General features: G+C 43.3%; 1 protein-coding gene across 1 annotated transcript in view; it reads left to right on the plus strand.

The window, feature by feature from the left end:
- Window positions 1-23,875, plus strand: part of TERB1 (telomere repeat binding bouquet formation protein 1) — a 46,883-nt gene that overhangs the window by 13,141 nt on the left and 9,867 nt on the right. The window contains exons 9-14 of the mRNA XM_043526392.1: window positions 7,288-7,440; window positions 8,208-8,339; window positions 10,087-10,212; window positions 13,040-13,203; window positions 14,587-14,951; window positions 20,628-20,689. Coding sequence (XP_043382327.1) covers window positions 7,288-7,440; window positions 8,208-8,339; window positions 10,087-10,212; window positions 13,040-13,203; window positions 14,587-14,951; window positions 20,628-20,689 — 1,002 coding nt within the window. The remainder of the gene's footprint in view (window positions 1-7,287; window positions 7,441-8,207; window positions 8,340-10,086; window positions 10,213-13,039; window positions 13,204-14,586; window positions 14,952-20,627; window positions 20,690-23,875) is intronic.

Below are 23,875 nucleotides of genomic sequence, written 5' to 3' on the forward strand. Positions count from 1 at the left end.
TTTGGTAGATTCTTAAAGACTTTTGAGTTTAGTTTAAGCATAGTGCATCTCTATGTCCTCATTATTTTAATTTACTTTAGAGGGAGCATAAAAACAATTACATCTACTGCACATGCTGGAACAATGGAACCTAACAAAATGCTTCTATACATACATAAAATCCTTTCAACAGCCAGAAGTTCAAAAATACTGAGCCAACTTCCTTCAGACTGAGCTCGCTACTTACATTTTAATAATGTCTACAAAATAATCCAAGTTTGAACAAGTGCAGCTTGAGGTATCCATGCACAGAATTTCTGATCAGAACACATGGAAGAAATGTGTGTGGCTTTTTTGTTTTTAAACACATTGCTGGGATTCCCAGAGAGTCTCTTCCATTCCAGTCTCAAAAACTCAGTTCAACTCTGGAATTTGTCACTTTAATTTGGTATACAGCAACACTATGCCTAGCATGCCCAGGCTCAAATGCAGGCACACTCTCTCTCTCAGCATTATGTGCTTCATGATTGACTTGGTTACTTTTCAGGCACCAATCCCTGTACAGCATGCTCTGTAAATATGTTGTTCATGTATAAACTGATACCTACATTCCAGGTTTATCTTGTCCATTGTCCCTAGTACCAGGGTGTTCCTGCTTATCTTAGCTAGACTGACTGCAGACTAATGCTTGTTACACCCTTATATACAACTTAATCTTCCATTCACCTTCCCAATCATTGCCCGGGAGACATGAGGTCTTATTTATGTCAAGTTACTCATGTCGGGTTAGGCCTACACACATGCAAAAACAGAAAGCTGACTGAAGAAATTTTGCTAAAACTTTCCAAAAGAAATTTGTCTTTTGACTGACACCAAACAGAAAAAACTTCATCTCAAAAAGAATGAGTTCTTCTCTGAGTGCTGGTTCCTATGGGTACTCATTGTGACTGTGCATGAACACCATATGCCTGAGCCTGGAAGATTCTTCACTAGCAGCATCCATTGATCTGCGCCTGTGCCCTGCCCTTCCTCGTGCCATGCTCCGAGAGAATAAGGGGCAGCACAGACTGACCATCTCTTTATTTCCTTTCTGCCACTCATTGTCCGAGATGGAACTCCGGCAATGTCTATTGCTTTACAGTATTCCTGCCTATTTTTTCCAGGTTTTTTGTACCTAGTTCCTATTAATTAACTAGTTAATTTTAGAGTATACTTAGTGTTTGGGGTTAGAGTTTTCTCCCCTTCTCCCTTCACCTTCACTGTCTGGGGCATCTATTATGCCCAAAATTCCTGGTTTTAAGTCCTGTGTGGCCTGTCCCCTTGTCTTCCCAGCTAATGACTCACATACACCCCCCTCCCCGTCTCTATTGCTTTGCAGAGTCACATATTCTAAGTGTGAGATTTGTTGTTGTTTCCCAGCTCGTGCATGACAATCTCATGAATTTCGACTGGGGAGACATCTAAATGGAGCTCTCCATGAGGCCACAGCCTAATACAGGGAAATCTGACCTCTCTGTATATCGGCAAGATCCACTTTCTTTTGCCCTTCCAAACCTGGTGCTTCACTGTTCTGGCTCATCAGATCCTAGCGCTAAAGACTCTGATAGGCATGGATGTAATGAAGATAAAACACTTCTGTGGAAAACAGGAGAGGTCCCCATCTAAGCCCTCTAAGAAGAGCTTAGTCTCTCCTTCCTCTGCTAAATCAGGCACTATGTGTGGGTCTGGAGCTTCTAGACAAGACGATAGCCTGGCACTGTCGACACTGAAAGCTAGGGTTGTCCAAAAACAGTCACCTGTGTAAGAGGCAGGCCCCACTCCCAATGGAAGAAAGGAGAGAGCAGTCACCAACAGTACCATTGGCTCAGCACTTTAAGAGGAAAAGGGATTTACCGGTACCATCACTTACTGCCTGCACATTAGATCCGCCTGTGCTCAGAAATTCTTCTTGCTCTCCATCTGGTCTAGGCTATACTGTTCTTGAGTACCTAGTGGTCTACACCAACCCAGAATCACCACTACTTTCTGATCCAGTGATCTCCTATACTGACAGTATGTTACTCATTGGTTCCTTCCACCAGCCATGGAATTGGCTACCAGTGTCAACAACACATTGCTCCTTGATCCCAACTACTAGCTGTTCTGGAATCACAAGACATGTGGTAAGGGGTCCAGAGCTTTATTGGCTTCCACTCACCCTTGTAAGACATACTATTGCACCAGGGGTACCCTTGCTAGTGGGTTCCACTTTCATATCCTTACAACCGTCCACCTCCATTCCAATACACAACCCTACGCTCTTTTAGGAGCTTGGGACTCTTATTTTAGACCTCCCATCTCCAGGAAATCAGAGCAGGAGTGTGTTCAGACATCTAGAGAAGAGCCTTAGTCCCCTCAGGAGCTCTATGAGGAGAAAGAACCACCTGCTTAGCCAGTACCTCCCTATCCATCTGCAACGCTTTCTTCACCTTCACTGCCAAATAATTATAAACAATTTCAGGAATTTCCTGAGGAATATTGCAGAAGCTTTACAGATACCCTCCAGACTCCAGGCCCTGGCAGGGTGGCACTTCCCATCAATGAGGCCATTCTGGAACTAGCCAAGGATGTTTGGCACACTCCAGCCACCTGTGCCTCAACTCTAAAAAGAGCAGATAAAAGATGCTGTGTTCCACCTAAAGGGGTGGAATTTTTGTTTTCCCACCTTATCCCTAATTCATTAGTAGTACAGCCTGTTACCAGGCACAACAGGCTGCACCAGCCTTGGTCTACTCCCTCCAATAAGAATGCTAAAGCTGGACCTTCTTGGGAGAAATTTTTCTTCTGATAGCCTACAATTCTAGATAGCGAATTATCAGACTCTGATTTTGAAATATGACTTTATTGATTACAATAAGCTCTCTCGGCTCTCTAACAAGTTTCCTCAGGAGCTCAGACCTCAGTTCCAAGCTATCTTGGATGAAGGGAAGCTCATAGCATGGTTGTCCCTTCAAGCATTGCTGGGAGCAGCTGATACTTCCTTTTGTTCTATGACTACTTTGGTAGTCATGAGCCAGGCTTCCTGGTTTCATTCCTCGGGGTTTCCTAAGAAAGTCCAAGCAGAAGACCTCCTTTCAACAGTACTGTCCTGTTCAGTGAAAAAACAGACAAATCACTGCACAGTCTTAAGGAATCCCAAGCTACCCTCTGCTCCCTAGGGATTTACACCCCTGTCCTTGGAGAAAGTACTCCACCTCCTTATAGGCAGCATCTTGATACCTCAGCCCTTTTATCATCAATAGGTTTGCAAACCACTCAGGAAATGCCAGAGGGTTCACTGTAGCAGACAGAATGCCCCACCATTGTTTGTTCCTCACCCGCAGCACCCCACCAAAAAAGTCATTTTGACGTAAATTTTGAAAGCCGTTAGCCAGTCTCCTCACAACCAGACACCCCTACACCCTTTGGGGTTGCCTGCTGCGCTTCTTCCCTATGTGTCAACATCTCTCTTTGGGCAGATGGTCCTGTAGACTATCTCCAAGGCCTATACAATAAGAGTTCCTGACCATCCATTCATCCATACCCCCTTCTTTGTCCTTTTTCAGGGGGCCTTTTACAAGAGGTTTCTCAGACAGAAAGTGGACCTCCTTCTACAACTAGAAGCCTTAGAGCCCATGACTCAACACAAGGGGAAGAGTTTGTATTCTGCGTGCTTCCTCATTCCCAACAACAAGATCTTAGACAAATTAATGTCTTCATACCCCATATGAGATTCAGGATGACCACTCTGGCCTCTGTAATCCCCTTGTGACACTTTGGGGTTCAACCCAGGCCAGTAAGGGGTTATGTCACCACCTGCCCTGCAACTCTGGGTGCCTTATGTGCTGTGTTGCTGTGGTTTGCAGTCCTGACACCAACAGCCAACATACAAATATGCAAGTCACGCCCTGCTTTCCACCAGCCAGGATGACCCTCCCAGTCCCGAATTTCCCACAAACCATCTGCCCAGTAGTGTCCAGTCCTCTCGCTGAACAATTACAAAAGTTAGGAAGTTTGCTGCTCCCTTAAAGAGATGGTACCAAGCAGTTTATTACCTTAACTGGGGTTAACAAATGCTCTGTTTTAATCAAAGCACTGAATTGGTTTACTGCAAAGTAAAACAAGCTTATTAAACAAAAAGTCATAGGTTTAAGTGATACCAAGTATAAGGAATAAAGATAGAAAGGGTTACAAGTAAACAAAAGTAAAAAAATATACATCCAAGACTAAAACCTGATTTAACAAACTAGTCTCTTGTTCAAAGAAGTGTTTCTCACCAAGTCTCTTTTCCAGATGACTGACCAGACTCTGTGGCCAGGATCTTTCACAGAGCTCAAAGTTCTCAGTTCCTTTGTCTCCACAGGTGAAGGATAACTTAGGGATTCTCTCCCCTTCTTTTTACAGTCTAGTAAACCTTTGAAAAGTAAGCCCACATGAAGTTCCTTTCTCCTGCTGGGTATAGACACTATACTGTCTGGTGTAGACACCATGCTGGTTCCTCCCCTGCTGTGATTTTTACAATGCACATGATCTCTTCCTGCAACCTCTGCTACAAATCAATAGCTCATTGAATTTGCCCAGACCTGGTCTGAGGTGTTGGCCTCCTTTCTTTTACTGAAGAAAACCTGTTTATTAACTCAACCGACATATCTGGTTTAAACATATACTGGAAATATGTGATTAAAATATCTGTAAAGATCTTTCTGGGTTTACTGTACATACATCACAGAAGAATATTAATGATTGGTGTGTTGTTAGTTTTCCACTGATATATTACGTGCCACCTTCTGGGTTAATATGACAACAGTACCACCTGGCATTGGAGTTCTCTTAGGGACACATCCTTCCATCAGAGAAGGTTAAAGGTCTGGAGAAACAAGTATCGACCCTGCGTTGCATAAGAGAAACTGAAGATTTCCTGGACAGACGTCAGGATATGCTTCTACGGACACAATGTTCTGAAGATTCAGAGCAGGCTGCACAGCGGGGACAGGAGGACGGTGAAGAAATCTGGCAGCATGTGACCTCCAGAAGAAGAAAGGGGAGCGTCCACATACCAGCAACGCAGATACAGGTAAGCAACCGTTTTCATGTTCTCTCCACAGGTACTAATGCGGAGAGTGGACTAGGTGATACATCTGAGGGAAGGGAACAGAAGGAGACTCCGCCGACTGGAAGGCATGAGATACACTGTCCTAGGGATGGGGGTTCCATGACCACCGCTCCCAAGAGAAGGAGGCGGGTGGTGGTGGTCAGGGACTCTCTCCTCCGGGGGACTGAGTCATCTATCTGCTGCCCCGACTGGGAAAACCGAGAAGTCTGCTGCTTGCCAGGAGCTAGGATTCACGATGTGATGGAGAGACTGCCGAGACTCATCAAGCCCTCAGATCGCTACCCCTTCCTGCTTCTCCACATGGGCACCAATGATACTGCCAAGAATGACCTTGAGCGGATCACTGCAGACTACGTGGCTCTGGGAAGAAGGATAAAGGAGTTTGAGGCGCAAGTGGTGTTCTCATATCTGACTGCGTTATGAACAAAGGGAAACCCCTCCTTCTCAGGATGTTAGGGCCCACTCTACTGGAGCACACGCTATCTCTGTAAATTCTCTCCAAAATATACCTCTCATAGAAATCTGTAGAAATGGTAAACTGGAGCTCATTGCACACCTTTACCAGCCACTATGCCTTGGTCCAGGCTTCTTCAGCTGCTGCATCCTTTGTCACAACAGTCCTTCAATCAGTAGGACAGCATGGGTCCCTCGCACTCTCCATCTCCTCAATGATTTCTGCTTGTGAATGACTCACAGCGAATACCCGTAGGAACCAACACTCGAAGAAAGAAAGGTTACTTACGTTATGTAACTGGAGTTCTTCAAGATGTGTGGCACCTATGGGTATTCATAACCAACCTCCCTTCCCCTCTGCTCAGATCCTCATATGATTCAAAAAAGAGTAGGAACTGGAGATGTGGTCAGTCTACACTGCTCCTTATGTTTTCAGTTTACATCATGGGGAAGTACAGGGCGCAGGTGCGGACCAACAGACACTGCTAGTGAAGAGTCTCCCAGTCTCAGGCGTATGGATGCACCTACAGTGAATGCCCACAGGGACCACACATCTTGAAGAACTCAAGTTTTTATAAGGTAAATAAACTTCCTTTTATGAAAGTTAAGAAGAACTGAGATAGCGAGTTTGGAATGGAAGCTGCATGTCAACTCTGACCATAATAGTTGCTACTGTTCCCAGAATAAGGCCATGTCTACTCTCTACATGGGCTGTGTAGTGACATGGCTATGTCACCATAACTCTGGAGGTTTTCCATCACTCTAGGAACTTCACTTTCCTGAGCAACAGTAGGTAGGTTGACAGAAGCCACCTTCCATTGACCTCACTGTTTCTACACCAAGGTTAGGTTGGCATAGCTATGGCGCTCAGGGGTATGGATTTTTCACACCCCTGAGCACTGTAGCTATGTCAGTCTAAGTTTAGATGTAGACCAGGCCTGAGTAATCTATGTCCTCAGCCTGCAGGCAGATTGCTTGGCTGAAAATGCCATCTGCAGGCTGGAAAATTGGTTGCTGCCTCTCTACTCCCCTTTTGAGGAAATTCTGGATCAGTGGGTCTATGTAAATGCAAGTCCAAAATGCCCTCTCTATTGCCTACCCTAATAGCCCTTTCTGTGCTTGCCTGTTTAGGGGTAGTGAGCAGCCCCTTCCACAATCCCCTGAATACCAGTGGTGCAACTTGTCCATCAGCATCCCTTTCATCATTGCAAAACAACATACAGTTTAAGTGACTTAGAGGGCTTTGTGTGGTTCCTTTGCACATGGTGACATTTACTTTAAGGGCTAGATTCTGATATCTTTACTCATGTCAAGTAGTACCTTACTCCACAAATAGTCCCATTAGCTTCAAGTTAGTAAAATCTGTAAAATTCTTTGGGAGTCATTTTGATTAAAGGCATTTTCCAAACGTTCATCGTTATTACAACACAGAAAATAATGGCTATAACTAAATGAAATCAAGCAGAACACAAGTACATTGTTTACATGTGTATATTATGTTGGTATATTTTCTATAATTCTTATGAAAAATACATTTCTAAATTTGCCATCTCTCCTATATTTCCAATTTTGATTACGTTGTATTGACGGAATTGGAATTGCATTAGATGGCGGGAAAATTAGTGTACACACACAACAAATCATTACCATGTTGCTTTATTAGTATTGTTTTAGTTAAGAGATATAAATGTTGTAATTCAGTATTTATTCTTTTTTTCCTTAAGCACGCGTACAGGAATACTTTGTTTCTGTTGGTGGATTAGACATATTAGCTGAAGTACTTATCAAGCTGGTCCGTGATTCATCTAAAAGTTACTCAAGCGCAAAACTTGCAGTAGTGGTAACAAAAACTCTGGATGCTTGCATTGCTGATAACTGTGAGTGAATGGACCCCAAACGTTTTTATATATATGGTATTTCTAGAAATAAACTAGTAGGGCTAGATTTTAGAAGAAAAGTATGTAGATGGACATGAAATGACAAGTAAGTGTACATATATTGCACATGTGCAAAATACAGTTTTACGTGTCAGAATTCCCTAAACACTCACCAACTGAAATTAGAAGGAGTGAAGAAAATGCACCTGCACCTGTTGGGATTTGCAGAGACATGGGGGTGTGACTAACAGCTTGATTTTTAGCACATAGATACACAAACAAATGTAGGTGCCCCTAAGTCTTTGGAGAAGCTTGACGACTTTAGAGGAAGTGTCTCCAGTTGTTCTATGGGGAGGATCTTATGGCTGATAAACCTAAGAGTTAGATCTTCATGTCCTCTCCAACTGCAGTGAGTTCTCTATGTGCTGAATCTGGTAAAGGATTTGGGGAACCTTTCCAGGGGTCTGCACCCCAGTGTACTGCAGAGCCCTGATTTATCAGGGCTTCTTCCGCACCAGGATTTGGGGGATGGGACAGTGTTGGGGCTGAGAGAGAGCATTTACAGGACTGGACCACTGAAAGGAGAGGATACTGACTTCAAATGTTGGAGAGAGGGAGTGAAAGCAGGGGGGAAATGGGGGCAATCTCAAGGCTTCTTTGGGGATATGGAGGACACCCTGAAAAGGAAAATGTATTTGTGTTGCATTGTGTTGTGTACTTACTGTTACAGTTTAATTAGTCTCTTTTAAATTATTTTATACTAATAGCTGCCGTTGGTGATGTCCTGGTAAAGTATCACATCGTGTCTAAGCTCCTGAGGTTGCTGAGTTATGATACTCTGGATTCAGGAGAAAAAATTAGTATTATTCTTACAATTGGGCATTGCACAGAAGGTTGTGGTAAGATTCTGATTTCTTTTATGAATTTTGATTTGTGGCTTTAGCCACTTCAATGCCACACTCCTCAGCAGTTTTCATTAAAATACTATGCTTCAAAGCAAAGTTCTTCCACATAATTTAATTCAATGTTAAAACTCAAAGAAAATGTTTAGTTTTCTGTAGTGTTCTATCTTTGGTTTTGAAGAGCTGTTATCTCCATACAACATACAGTATCTTCAGGATTAAAAGAAAGTAGAGTCTCATGAGGAGCCCTCAAAGGACCAAATCCTGTTCACCTCATTCACATAAGGTGAAATTCACTTTGTCCAGAAGGCCAGAACAAGACATCTGCATTACATAAGTTCCACTTTAAGCCCTATTTTAATTGCTCCAGTAGTACTTGGTGCATAGGTGTTGTGCTGACCCTTTGCACAGGAATAAATTTCACCTGTAAAAAAAAATTACTGAATTTAATAGCATTGTTTTGGAAGTAAAAAGAACAGGATTTTGTCTGAAATGCTTTTGCCTGACATCTTAGTGTCAGTTTGTTGTCCAAAGTAAAGTTGCCCAACTCAGACTGTCAATTGGTTCCCTGTGGCAATGAAAGCAAACTGCGTGGATAGTTGCTAGATACTGACCATTGTTTGTTTATAGCGTTCGCTTTTCTCTCACGAGCACTCTGGAATCTGTCAAACAGAATATCTTGTAAAGCCCTAATCCTGCTTCCTTTGAAGTAAGTGGTAGTTTGACAGTTTTGACAGGAGATGGATTGGGCTGTAAAGGAACTAATTGAATCAAAGGAGGGCTTTGCTCCTTGGAAAATATATTGCAAATATAAATTTGATGATCTTGTAGAATATAAGAGAATTTTTATTTTAATATGTTATTGTTTGTAGAGTTAAGGATTTTTTGGAAAGAAAATAAAAGAGCCAATATAATTAGAGAGTTTAAGATCCTGTCTGAACTATAAAAATGTTTTTGCAAATGTTAGCATGCAAATGTTAGCATAGTTTTAGAAAACACAATTTTAGACAATTACAAGAATTATGCATGCGGTGACTGTTCTTTTCTTGCCTAGGGAAGAACTGATTATATAGGCTCGGTTTACAATTATTTTTTTTTGTACTAGTGTACCTAAATTTCAAACTGGAGTAAGCCAGACAATTATAAATCATAGTTTACACTATGCATATGTACGTGAGAGGTTTGCACTAGTGCAGTTACCTTAGTGCAAAAAACAAACAAACCAAAAAAACAAAATAACCAACAACCCTAATGAAAAATAAGGCCCTAGTCAACAACTGAAATTTACTTGGGTCCCATTTAATAAATATACAGGTTTTTTACTAACTTAAACTCTAGTTTTTTTTTAAATGCAGACTTTTAATTATGGATAGTTATGTATTTTTCACTTGAATTTGCAATATTTACTTTTTAGCTGACTCAATCCGTATTGGATTTGCTTATACTACTACTGAAATTTTAGAAGTGACTGTTTCATACAGTAAGTTAGAAGTTATGAATCGTCCCTAATTGCTTCCTAAACTGGACAAAAAATAAATAAAACAATTCACATAAAGTAGTTCATGCATTATACAGAAATTACCCAGATATGATTTAATGAATTTGGCTCATGATAAAAAGAAACATTTTGCTGAATTTTACTTAAAGTTCTTTATACTGTCTTCTAAAGATAATGTAAGAAAACTGGTAACCACGGTACAAGTTAGAAACTGATTTATTTTCCTTTAATGCTAATCTTCTTTAGAAGAAAATCAGTATGATCTGCTTCAGAACAATGGCCTTCCACTTATGATTCAGTTATTAACAGAGTCTCAGGATGAAGAAGTAAACAAAGCTGCTACTTTTGTGCTGCAAAATTGCAAGCAAATCAGTAAGCTTATTGTTGTTTTTAAAAAAAAATGAAATTCATTGTTCTCAGTATTTAAGATTTGTAACCTTCAAAATAATTGTAACCCTAGCAGGTTGGTGATGGAGTGCACTTCAGTAACCCTTGTTTTCCTTGGGAATAGTTGTATATTTACAACCATAGAATGGCTATAACATTTCGGGGGTGAAAGTAAAGTTGCAGAGTTTCAGGTGAATGCATAATCTGTGAACAAAAGGCTGATTCCCTTTAAATTATAGGGTTGCCAACTTTCTAATTGTACAAAACCGAACACCCTTGCCCCCCTGCCTCGCCCCTTCTCTGAGGTCCTGCCCCTGCTCAGTCCATCCCCTCTCCTTCCATCGCTTGCTCTCCCCCACCCTCACTCACTCGCTCCTTTTCACTGGGCTGGAGCAGGGGGTTGGGGTGCAGAGAGGGTGAGGGCTCCAGCTAGGGGTGAGGGCTCGGGGTGAGGCCAGAAATGAGGGGTTGAGGGTGTGGGAGGGAGTTCTGGGCTGGGGTATGGGGTTGGGGTGCAGGAGGGGTTGAGGGCTCTGGCTGGCGGTGCAGGCTCCAGGATGGGGCCAGAAATGAGGGGTTCAGGGTGTGAGAGGGGGCTCTGGGTTGGGGCAGGGGTGAGTATTCTGGCTGGGAGATGTGGGCTCTAGGGTGGGGCCAGGGATGAAGGGTTTGGGGTGCAGGAGGGGGCTCCAGGCTGAGGCAGGGGATTGGGCTGTGGGAGGAGGTATGGGCTCTGGGCTGGGGTGTGGGCTCTGGGGTAAGGCCAGAAATGAGGGGTTCAGGGTTTGGGAGGGGGTTCTGGGTTGAGACAGGAAGTTGGGGTGCAGGAGAGGGCTCCAGCTAGGGTTGCAGGCTCTGGGGTGGGGCCAGAGATGAGTGGTTTGGGGTGCAGGAGGAGGCTTAGGGCTGGGGCTGAGGGGTTTGGAGGGTGGGGGTGAGGGCTGAGGTAGGGTGTTGGGGTGAGGGCTCTGGGAGCGAGTTTGGGTACAGGAGGGGGGGGTCAGGACTGGAGTGTGGGTTCCAGGAGGGAGTTTGGGTGTAAGGGGGGGCTCAGGGCTGGGGCAGGGGTGCAGGCTCTGGGAGGGAGTTTGGGTGTTGGAGAGGACTCCAAGCAGGTGCAGGGGGGTTGGGATGTGGGAGGGGGCTCAGGGTGCAGGCTCCAGGAGGGAGTTTGGGTGCAGGAGGGGGCTCAGAACTGGGGTTGGAGTGTGGGGTGTGGGCTCTGGGAGGGAGTTGGGGTGCAAGAGGGCTGGGGGAGGGGGTTGGGTTGGGGTGTGGGCACCTCTGGGCGGCGCTTACATCAGGCAGCTCCTGGGAAGCGGCGACATGTCCTCCGGCTCCTAGGCAGAGGTGCAGCTGCCTCTGCCCGCAGGTACCGCCCTCACAGCTCCCATTAATTGCAGTTTCCGTCCCATGGAAGCTGCGGAGCTGGCTTTCAGGGCAGGGGCAGCACGCAGAGCCCTCATGGCTGCCCCTGCGCCTAGGAGCCGGAGGGACATACCAGACACTTCCCAAGAGCCGCGCGGAGCTGCATAGGGAGCCAGCCAGCCCCACGCCAACCGGACTTAATGGACTGGTCAGCACTGCTAAGTAAAGCCACCAGAATCCCTTTTCGACCAGGTGTTCCAGTCGAAAACCAGACACCTGGCAACCGTATTAAATTAGCTCTGCAAGGGTAGCCTGGTCCTCACTCCAACCTGTGATATTGTCTTTAGAAACAGAATTGGTTTTTAGCAGTAAGTGGAGTCCTTTATAGGTCCATTAATTTGTAGACAACACCACCAACCGTCTAGGTGCTGATTCTTTCTACTGCTTATATTAGGTAAAAATAATAGAATTGACAGTTATGGCAAGATATTATACTCTTTTCAATGTGTTCTGTGGCTGAGTTTTGTTTGTTTGTTGTTTTTATAAATGAGATATGGTCAAGCATTTTTTCAGTGCCATGATCTGAATGCAACAGGTTCATTAGAAAACTCTATTTTATCTTTCATTTACTTATAAAAATATATTTGTAACATTCAGTTCTAACACGTAAACCAGTTTTTATAAGCCCAGTATCTATGTGCAGCACTATGCCTTTATTTGTGCACACAATTATTGTGATTATGTGTGCAATTTGGGTAATAGTTGGTACTTAACTGCATAACTATCTATCCAGACTACTGCAGTACCGCATATTCATATACGGGTGCATAGTTGCGAGCACATTTTTGCTTGTAGGACTTGGGACACTTACAAACAAACTCACAAAAAAAAACCCTTGACTTATAGTGTATTTCCTACTGAATTTCCATTTTTTGGTGGACAGTGATAAAATATTACAATCAAACCTTAACATATGGCCTGATCTTGATAAGAACTGGGAGGCTACAGCTCTCATTGAACTTCAGATCAGGTCAATGGTAAAGTTGTTTTTCAAGGAACAACTTCTACAGAAGCAAGCTTTACTATAACTGCAACTCAGTATGGCCCCAATTCAGCAAAGTACTGAAGCACATGCCTACTTTCAAGCACATGAGCAGTTCCAATGGCTTCAGTGAGACTACTTACATGTTTAAATATCTTGATGAACTGGGACCAATAGCTTTCAAAATGCAAACTGCAATTATATACATTGAAGCTATATGAAACGTTCATTCTACTTCATTATACCCAAATTTACGACAAACAGGTTGTAATATATATTGTAACTGAATAGTGGATTTGGGATTTTTATTTTTTAAATGTTTAAGCTATTAAAAGTATAAAATGTTTTTCAGTATACTATTCAGAAAGACCACATTTTTATTTTATTTTCTGCTTTACAAAGCTGAGAAATTGTCTCTGAAAATAAATGAATATTCATTAAATCTGAATGATGCAGAACAGTTGAAAATGGATCTACAGATTAAAGAGAGGAATCTAGAGGACTATTGGAAGAAAGTAAAAGAAATTTTACACAGAATAGAACTTCTTGAAAAAGAGCATGATGAGGTTGGCACGTTTATTCAAAATATGGTAAACCTAAGCAAATCTCTCAAAAGAAAGCTTTTTCCTCAAGAGTTTAGGGAGAAGTAGGAGGAAAGAGATTAGATAATCTCAGTGAACTATAAAAGTGGGAAAGAGTTTCTCTGATGTCCAATTATGTCCTGCAACTCTTCATTTTGGCATTACTGTATATTATGATAAGCTAGAGATGAGGGGAGGCACTCAGAGAACGGAATGAATACAAGGTTGAGATCTTAGTTTTAGTGCATTGCAAGAAACTGTACAAAATATATTATATTGTAGAAAATCCAGTTCTGTAGTACTTAGTATGCAGTTAATCCAGGTTGAACAGTGAGGCAGAAAAAGAATACCCACATCTTTGTAAATGTCTGTAACCAGTTGTGTTCACCACCGCAGTGCCTCCTGCTGGTCACTCCCGGAATTAGCTCTGTCCTAGCTGCGGAGCACCCTCTGCGGGTGGTATCCCGTCCATTGCCTGCTCGGCTGTGCTGTCTGGGACCTGCGTTGCTCCCTGGCTTGTGGCGTCCTCTTCTGGATGCAGCTCTCCGGCTGTGCCCCTGCTCTTCCGGGGCGGGTATCAGCAGTCCTCAGTCTGCACCTGCTTTCGTGGCCACCTGCCGCCCCAAAGTCTAGTCACTTGCCTCAGGTACAAGGCACAGTCCATTGGCCATGCAGCAACTTTCCAACTGTGGAAACAGTACATAGCCATCAAAAGCAGTATCCAGCTAAAAAAAGCTATATACTATCTGTAACATAAGGGAACAAATCAGATAAAAAAGCCTTGTAATCAACCCTGTGATAGAAATGGAGATAACAAACCCAAATTATACCAAGTGACAAAGCTAGAAAATAGTTGTGTGAAATGACCTAGAATCATACAAGAAAAGCTATAGGCATATTGGTCTGAGTGTAACAGAAAAAGATGATGAAATATTCAGATAGAGCTCAGTAATGTATAAAGATTATTCAGTGTTATATAGTACTGTATCTATCTTGTTCGGCATGCAGTTCAGTCTTTCCTTGCTGGTTTCCTATGTCTGCCATTACTATCTGGTCCCTTTAGGTAGTCAGTAGCCAGGTGCTCAGTGACTTAATTTACATGAGTCTCAGGCCTCTAGAACTGCTCTGTAATGTGACCCAGTTTATTGCTTTCAGATCCAAGTTCTCACTAGGATACAGTGCCTTTAAATTCTTTTTCATAGCTTTTATGGATTTCTTGTTAACAGTGTCTAACTAGAGCCAGGCACTTCTGCAGCTTCGTAGTTAACAGGATCTACCCTCAAATTGCCCAGGTCTGTGTTCTTCTCACCCTACGATAGGATTTATTAATGCTTTGTACAATCATTAATTGGTATTTTTGCAACATAGGAAACAGTAAGAAGACAAATATTTGTTGATATACCTCGGGAAGCAGTTATGCAAATGACACCAAAATACCGTAAAATGAATGCCAGTGACCAAAAAGCAAACACTGAAAGAACACATACAAAAATGCAGTGTTCACAGCTAAATTGTAAGTCTGATGATTTGGTTCGTACTACATCTGCAAATAATCAGTCATCCAAAAATGGAATATTAAAGACTGTGACTCCAGTAGATGCTTCTACCAGAGAGAGTGAGCAAAATGTTACTCTGCATTCAGCTGATAAACTACAAACAGGTAGTGTACAAAAAGGTCATACTACAAATGAACGAACTGCTTGTGAGAAGAAACAGTGTGTTCCTCAAACAAGGTATAGTATTTGATGTCTCAATGCAAAGTAAAAATATAAAGTTGCTGTTCACTTAATGAAAATTTCCAAATCAGATGTCATTTTATTTAATTATTTCATTATTTTTTACTAACTAGCTCTTTATTGTGAGAGAAAACGGTCCACTTTTTGGTCACCACAGCTTTTCTTAGGTGTAGATGTAGTATCTTTGCCATCTTAGATCAAAGAAAATAGAATCTCAATGCAATAAAGAAAAATAAAAGCATTTTGTCTTTGTACTCTAGATGAAGTGGTTGCAGCTATCTCAAATGCATTTATAGGTACTATTTTAAAAATCTGATACAAGATTAAATATTTAAACTATAAAATCCATAATATTTTCTCCCCAGTTTTCTCTCACATTTCTTTTCATAGAATCATAGAAGATTAGGGTTGGAAGAGACCTCAGGAGGTCATCTAGTTCAACCCCGTGCTCAAAGCAGGACCAACCCCAACTAAATCATCGCAGCCAGGGCTTTGTCAAGCTGGGCCTTAAAAACTTCTAAGGATGGAGATTCCACCACCTCCCTAGGTAACCCATTCCAGTGCTTCACCACCCTCCCAGTGAAATAGTTCCTAATATCCAACCTAGTCCTCCCCCACTGCAACTTGAGACCATTGCTCCTTGTTCTGTCATCTGCCACCACTGAGAACAGCCTCGCTCCATCCTCTTTGGAACCTCCCCTTAGGTTCCTGAAGGCTGCTATCAAAACCGCCCTCACTCTTCTCTTCTGCAGACTAAATAAGCCAAGTTCCCTCAGCGTCTTCTCATAAATCATGTGCCCCGCCACCTAATCATTTTTGTTGCCTTCCGCTGGCTGGACTCTCTCCAATTTGTCCACATCCTTTCTGTAGTGGGTGCCCAAAACTGGGTGCAATACTCCAGATGTGGCCTCACCAGTGTCGAATAGAGGGGAATAATCATTTCCCTCGATCTGCTGGCAATGGTCCTACTAATGCAGACCAATATGCCGTTAGCCTTCTTGGCAACAAGGGCACACTGTTGACTCATGTCCACCTTCTCTTCCACTGTAATCCCCAAGTCCTTTTCTGCAGAACTGCCACTTAGCCAGTCGGTCCCCGGCCTGTAGCAGTGCATGGGATTCTTCCATCCTAAGTGCAGGACTCTGCACTTGTCTTTGTTGAACCTCATCAGATTTCTTTTGGCCCAATCCTCCAATTTCTCTAGGTCACTCTGGACCCTATCCCTACCCTCCAACATCTCCCCTCAGCTTAGTGTCATCCGCAAACTTCCTGAGGGCACAGTTCATCCCAGCATCCCAGATCATTAATGAAGGTGTTGAACAAAACCAGCCCCAGGACCGACCCTGGGGCACTCCGCTTTGATACTGGCTGCCAACTAGACATCGAGCCGTTGATCACTACCCGTAAAGCCTGACAATATAGCCAGCTTTCTATCCACCTTATAGTCCATTCACCCAATCCGTACTACTTTAACTTGCTGGCAAGAATACTGTGGGAAACTGTATCAAAAGCTTTGCTAAAGTCAAGATATGTCACATCCACTGCTTTCCCCATATCCACAGAGCCAGTTATCTCGTCATAGAAGGCAGTCAGGCTGGTCAGGCATGACTTGCCTTTGGTTAATCCATGTTGACCGTTCCTCACCACTTTCCTCTCCTCCAAGTGCTTCAAAATGGATTCCTTGAGGACCTGCTCCATGATTTTTCCAGGGACTAAGGCGAGGCTGATCTGTCTGTAGTTCCTCAGATTCTCCTTCTTCCCTTTTTTAAAGACGGGCACTATATTTGCCTTTTTCCAATTGTCTGGGACCTTCCCCCGATTGCCACAAGTTTTCAAAGATAATGGCCAATGGCTCTGCAATCATATCAGCCGACTCCCTCAGCACCCTCAGATGCATTAGATCTGGCCCCATGGACTTGTGCATGTCCAGCTTTTCTAAATAGTCCTTAACCTGTTCTTTCACCATTGAGGGCTGCTCACCTCCTCCCCATACTGTGCTGCCCAGTGCAGCAGTCTGGGAGCTGACCTTGTCTGTGACTGATTTTACTGGCCCTGGATAAAGACTGATGTGGAGCAGTACTGTAAGACCTGTGCCCGGTGTATGCAACGGAAGACTCTATTCACGAGAGCTGCTCCACCGTTTCATCTTCACAGTGAAGGCCCTGTGGATATGGGCTGTATAGATTTTCTCACGATTGAACCCGATAGCAGAAATACTTTTAAGGTGCTAGTCGTAACTGATCATTTCACAAGGTATGCACAGGCCTTTCACACTAAAGATCAAAAAGCTCCTACTGTTGCTAAAACTCAGTGGGAGAAGTACTTTGTGCATTATGGGTTGCCCAAGCGGATGCACTCAAATCAAGGACAGGACTTTGAGAGTCAATTAATTCAGGAACTTCTGACTATGCTAGGTATAAAAAAATCTAGAACAACACCTTATCATCCACAGGAAGACCCACAGCCTGAACGATTTAATCAGACCCTGCTTAGTATGTTGAGAACCTTGAATACCAAATAGAAATCGAGATGGAGCCAGCGCATTAGCCATCTTGTGCATGCTTACAACTGTACCCAAAATGAGGCCACTGGGTCTTCTCCATATTTCCTAATGTTTGGACCTGAACCATGATTACCAATAGACCTCTGTTTTGGGGTGTCAGTTGATGCGTCTTCCCACCAGTCTTTCCTCCAGTATGTGGCTAATTTTAAAAAAAAGACTTGTGTGCTGCTTATCAACTTGCTCTGATAAGATGAACCGGGGCAATAAAGACCGTTATGACCAGAAGGTGGGATACTGTGATCTGCACACCGGTGATCACATTTTTTTAAAAAATCTTGGCCTCCCCGGAAAACATAAACTTGCAAACCGTTGGGATTCGCAGCCCTACATTGTGGAGAATCAAATGCTCAGGCTATATATCACCGAAAGCCTGAAAAGAATGGCAGCCCATTAAAGACTTTACATCGAAACCACTTACTTCCTCTGGGGCAACACGTCAGAATGGATGACCCATCAGATATCGAGCCTACCCCTCTACCCAGATCATCTAACCCAGGGACAGCTCTGACGTCTGAAAGTTCCTCCCCCAACTCCATAGGTCGTACTAATCCTGTGCCCAGCCCTGCTACCATGATGGACATAATTGGTCCCCAATCAGAGACTGATTCTGAGGAGGTTTATCCTGAATATATATCTGTGTATCATGAACCCTCAGATATGTCTCCTGAGTCTGTTGTACTGTCACCTTAGCCAGATCAACCTGAAAGTGCAACTAGCACACCCCTTTTAAACCCTGAAGCTTTTCCAGTCTTTCCTATGGGAGAAGTTCTTAGGGAGGGCGTAGATATATGCAACAATCCCCATGGGTCTTCAAGTGTAGGGAACAAGATTGCTACAGATGTTGCTCCTTCTACAATGGGTAATTCTGTGGTGGATGCTGAAGCTGACGGAGCTTTATTAACACGTCCTGTTGGGGTGGAAGCAGGGATGGCAGAACCATTAAGGAGGTCCCAGCGAGAAGTCAGGCTCCCTCAGCAGTTAACATATGATGTGGTTGGAGTCAGCAGTGAGTTGTCCAGCCACATAGTACATCATGGGGTGGTTGTGCTGAAAGATTTTAAAACACCTGTGGAGTCCAAACCAGAATATGTATCCTCTAAGGATGAGCTCAAGTGTTTTTCATGGTGGTTCTCACCTCAGGCTAGATGCCTAAATTGTGCTTATTCTAGTGGGCCTATACTTTGCCCTCCATTGAATGTAACCTCAGCTAGCAGTAGGAATTAGGAATGTATGTATTCTATTGTAAATTAATCTGTTTTTCTTCTTTGTTCTGGTTCCTTAATGGGGACATGAAGGATTTTTCTGGTTGGGGGAGAATGTAGGCACCCTTTACTAGAGGGGCCTCTGAACTTTATTGGGAGTGTTCCAGTTGGGAAGAACCTGTGTGATGCAATCTAGCCTTAGAGAGGACAACTCCTGTCATGCTTGGGGAAAGGGTGAGAGACTCACTCTTGCAGGCAGTGCAGGGAGAGCAGGCGGTGGACTCCATTTTGGGAAGAGGAGTGAGATTGCTGCTGTGGAGCTCTGCCCAGACCAGGAGCTGCTGCTAGGAAGCCAGAAGCTGCTGCTGCTGGGAGCCTGTGGGGGCTTTGATAAAGCAGGGAGCCTCAGAGGCTGTTGGTGGCATCACTGGAGCCAGGGAGAGACTGTTGCTGTGCCTAGAGCTGACTAAGGTGGGCCTGCAGTGAAGGAATTGTGAGTAACCCCCACTCTGGTTTGGGAAAGTACTTGCAAGGGAAGGGGCACTGCAAAGAGAGTCTGAGTCTGAAGAGAGGCAGAGTGATCGTCCCACTGAACCAGGACCCAGAGCTGCTGACGTTTGGTGGGGCCAGCTCCAATCGTCAGAGAGATTTTGTGGCTTGTTGCCTTGGCTGGACTGATGCACAGAACCAACAGAGTACTGTCTCCAGCTGCAGATCTTCCAGTGCGCCCATGCAAGCATCTACGACTCTGAAATCCAGAGGAGTGTATGCTCCAGGGAGGGGTAAATGGTGGCATTGCAAATGCCAGTTAAATAGATTTCATTTATTACAGTATACTATATTTGTTAATTGATTTTATTCAACTGCCCCCTGTGGATTTAAATTAGTAGTGACATATAATCTTAGAATGTTATACCCTGATTTTTTTAAGTTGTTAAGTAAAGGTGTGTTAACTCTAAGTATATTGGATGTATATTATTTATAATTGGTATTTCTGAGTTACACCCATGCCACAGATTATATTATTATTATTATTTATTATTAGAATAGCTTTATTCCTGGAGGTTACTAAGGCACACCATTGAGTGTGTACCGGGGCCAGCCAGGTGGAGGCACCGCCAATTTTAAATTCCTTTAGGAGTAAAGGGACTGCAGCAGAGGGGTGAATAGAGGATTCCCACCTATCCATCACCACTGGGATACTCAGGATCTTCTTTAATGTCAACAGTTTCAGGCACACAGGTGAGTGTTGCCTGCTCCCGAGTAACCCAGGGAGGAAAAGGGGCGTTACATATGTAAGACACAGGAGGTAATTGTCTCGCTCTACTCAACACTGCTAAGGCCTCAGCTGGCGTCAATTCTAGATGCCACGTTTTAGGAAAGATGTGGAGAAATTGGAGAGAGTCCAGAGGAGAGCAACAGAAAATGATAAAATGTTTAGAAAACCTGACCTGGGGGAAAGGTTAAAAAAAAAAAAAAGGGCATGTTTAGCCTTGAGGAAAAGAAGACCAAAGGGGGACCCGATGACCATCTTCAGATTTGTTAAAGGTTGTTATGAAGAGGACTGTGATCAGTTGTTCTCTGTGTAAACTGAAATTAGGAAAAAAAGTAATGGGCTTAATCTCCTGCAAGGGAGATTTAGGTTAGATAGTAGGAGAAGTTCTTCTAACCTAGGGATAGTTAAGCGCTGGAATTAGGTTCCAAGGGAGGTTGTGGAATCACTGGAGGTTTTAAGAGCAGGTTACACAGACACATGTCAGGGATGGTTTAGCTATACTTGGTCCTTCCTCAGTGCATGGGGGCTGGACTAGATGACGTCTCAAGGTCCCTTCAAGCCCTACATTTCTATTATTTTAAATGTTGTGAGCTTTGGTTTTAACTTTATTAATGTGTTTTTGATCTTTCCAGTGAACACTTGTTTAAACAACCATCACTGACTGTTCAAAATCTGAAACAGGCACAAGTAGCAGGTACAAATAACTGAAGTATATTTTTTTCAGATAATGTTGTACATTATGGATTGTTATTGGAAATAAAATATGGTCCATAGCACTTACCTTTAAAGTTATATTTTATCATACAGTGTGTATCATACTGTATGTACACTCCCATTCCATTATGTACAGTGCTATAAAATTGTAAATATTTGCATAGATTTGGAATTTTATATTAAATATCTATTAAAATTAGGATCTGTTTCTTTTGTTTGGATTTTATCTTCTAAAATGTTTTACTTTAGTATTTTTTTGTAAAATAATTTCTAATATTACCCAAGGTAAGTTTAGATAAATATTTTCTGCTATGTCCGAAAATCTTTTTGGATTGAGCAATGAAAGCCATCAATAGTACAAGAATTTGTTTTGACCTCTGCTCTAAATGTTGGATAGACAAAGAAAATGATCTTGTGAACTGGCATTTAAGCATGCATATTGTTCCATTTTGATTTCACTGGGACTATTCGTGCATTAAATTAAGCACATGTGTAAATGTTTGCAGGATGGGGTGTAAGGAATTAGTGTTGATCTGTGGTTCATTATACCCAGTGTATTTTTCATACTTCGGTTCTGATCCATCTAATCTTTATTCTTGAATAACCTATTGACAATTTAGAGGAGTAAGAGTTTCTCATCTGAATAAGTGTTTTCCTGATTGGTACCTTAAAAAGGGCTAAATTGTGTTCTGTTACATCACTGTAAATCAAGAGTAAGGGCTGCTACATGTGTAAGGCTTTGCAGGATTAGACTCTAGATTTGAAATAAATACAATGAACCTGATATCCAACTTCATCATATCAATTTTACACATTTGCACCAGGTAAAACTGGTATGATCAAATGAAAAAATCAGGCCCTCTGCATACAGGGAAGCGAAGATAAGGACTGAATTTCCTTGAGTTCATCTGGATTTACACTAGAGTAACTGAAATTCCCATTTGACCTATAGTATTTTTTTATTCTTTGCTGTTGTGTAAATTAAACATCTGTATGTCTTCTAGAAATGTAAAATAAAATTGGACTTATGTATACTGTGGAAAAGTTACCACCAGAAAGACAGTTTGCCTTTTCCATCCTAGTGAAATACACTTTTTTCAAATTTAGAAACAGTTACATTTTGTTCAGACTCAACAAACAAGGAAATAAGTATTCCAACTACTTCTGCATCTCCTAAAATGACAGATTTAAGGTGCTCAGGTAAATGATGTTTATCTTAGACTTTTTATTATGATACCATAAAAATCTTTTTATGCCCCATCAGAAATACATTAAACTACTTGATATTACATCTGATTTGACGCATCTACAATACTAATAAATCTATTGCCTTTAACCTATTTTTGTCCCCAGTAATAAAGTGTAATTGTCCCCATCTGCCACTGGGCAGATTCATCAGTCAGAGCAATCTAGATAAAGCCCACACACTTAAGTTTAGGTCCACGTTCTTTTCCCAAACAGAAGATACAAAGGCTGAAAATAATACACAACACTTGGATATTTTCCTGCTTTCTGTAAGCAGAAAGGGGAGAGAATATATTCTTTCTCTGCTAAATAGGTCCCCTGACTACTACATCCCCACCCTGCTCCATTGCTAACCCTGGATCTCTCACTACTAAGCATAGGCTGTCTAAGTTGTTGCTGCTTGCAGCCTGCAGTCTCATAACCTGTCGTGTGCTTTCTGAACTCAGTCCCCTCAGTCTTAAAGGGCCAAGCCAACAAACTGGGTTGTGTGTATTTGCCATAGGACCAACACCCTGTCACAGACTCACACTATTTTTGGGGGGAGGGATAGCTCAGTGGTTTGGGCATTGCACAGTGTTGTGAGTTCAGTCGTTGAGGGGGCCATTTAGGGATCTGGGGCAAAAATTGGGGATTGGTCCTGCTTTGAGCAGGGGGTTGGACTAGATGACCTCCTGAGGTCCCATCCAACCCTGATATTCTATGATTCTATTGTTTTAAACTTATGCTAATATCCAACCTGTTGTCTAATCCTGTGTACGCACATGTCTGTGGCTAAATTGTAGCATTAAGTAGCAGCCATTTAATGGGAACACTGCAATGCTCCAGAGGGTGCTGTGGCTATGCCACTATTAAAGCGGTTGTAGTATGCAGTGCCTTTTACTTCTCACACAGGTGTTAGAAGCATGCTGTCATCCCTCTCTGGCCACTATATACAGCTTAGTATTAGCAATGTCTCTGGCCCTGGGCACAAGGACTTTTTGTACTTGGCCCCTGTGCATGGGCAGCACATAATGGAGGCTGGGGGAGCCTAAGTCTCCCCAAACCTCACACCACCGGGGGGTGGGGGCAGTGAAGGATCTGGGCCCCTGGAAAAATCTCTCCCTGCCACAGGCCCCAGTGGTGGGGGCACAGTTTTTCTGGTCTTGGGGACACGGGGGGCAGGGTGAGCAGGGGCAGAGCATTGGGGGAAGAGGCGGAGTGGGGGCAGAACAAGGGCATGGCCGTGGGGGAAGGGGTGGAATGGGGGAGGGGCTCTGTGTTCAGAGCTCCAGCCAGGGCCGAGAGCTCTGCCACAGTCCTGGCTGAGGCTGAGAGCTCTCAGCTGCCTCCCCCCATGGCCCCGACCAAGCTCTCAGTCCCCGCTTCCCCTGCCAGGGCCATGGGGGGAAGGGCAGACCTCTCAGCCCCCTCACTCCCCAGCCAGTGCCACGGTGGACTGAGAGCATCAAGCAGGGGCAGGGCCTTGGCTGGAAGGGGTGAGGCCTTGGCCAGAAGAGAGAAGCTTCACCCACCACTAGGGTGACCAGATGTCCCAATTTTATAGGGACAGTCCCGATTTTAGGGTCTTTTTCTTATCCCAATTTTATAGGGACAGTCCCGATTTTAGGGTCTTTTTCTTGTATAGTCTCCTATTACCCCCCCACCCCCTGTCCCAATTTTTCACAATTTTTCTGTCTGGTCATCCTACCCACCACCCATGCCCCTATGGGAGTGTGCAAAGGGAACAGAAGCCGCTTGTGTTCTGTCTTGTGCCTTCCTTGCACTTCTACAGGGTCTGTACATAATCTGGCCCTTTGTGGATATAATTTATTTTCCATGGTCTTAATAAAAATGTGTGTGTGTGTTTTTGGAGAGCTACTACAAAGTGTTAAACAAGCATTTTCAAAAATATACATTTTAGGGCCAGTCTTCCTTGACGTGT

The sequence above is a fragment of the Chelonia mydas genome, chromosome 12 (genome assembly GCF_015237465.2).
Source record: "Chelonia mydas isolate rCheMyd1 chromosome 12, rCheMyd1.pri.v2, whole genome shotgun sequence".
In the NCBI taxonomy this organism is placed as follows: Eukaryota; Metazoa; Chordata; order Testudines; family Cheloniidae; genus Chelonia; species Chelonia mydas.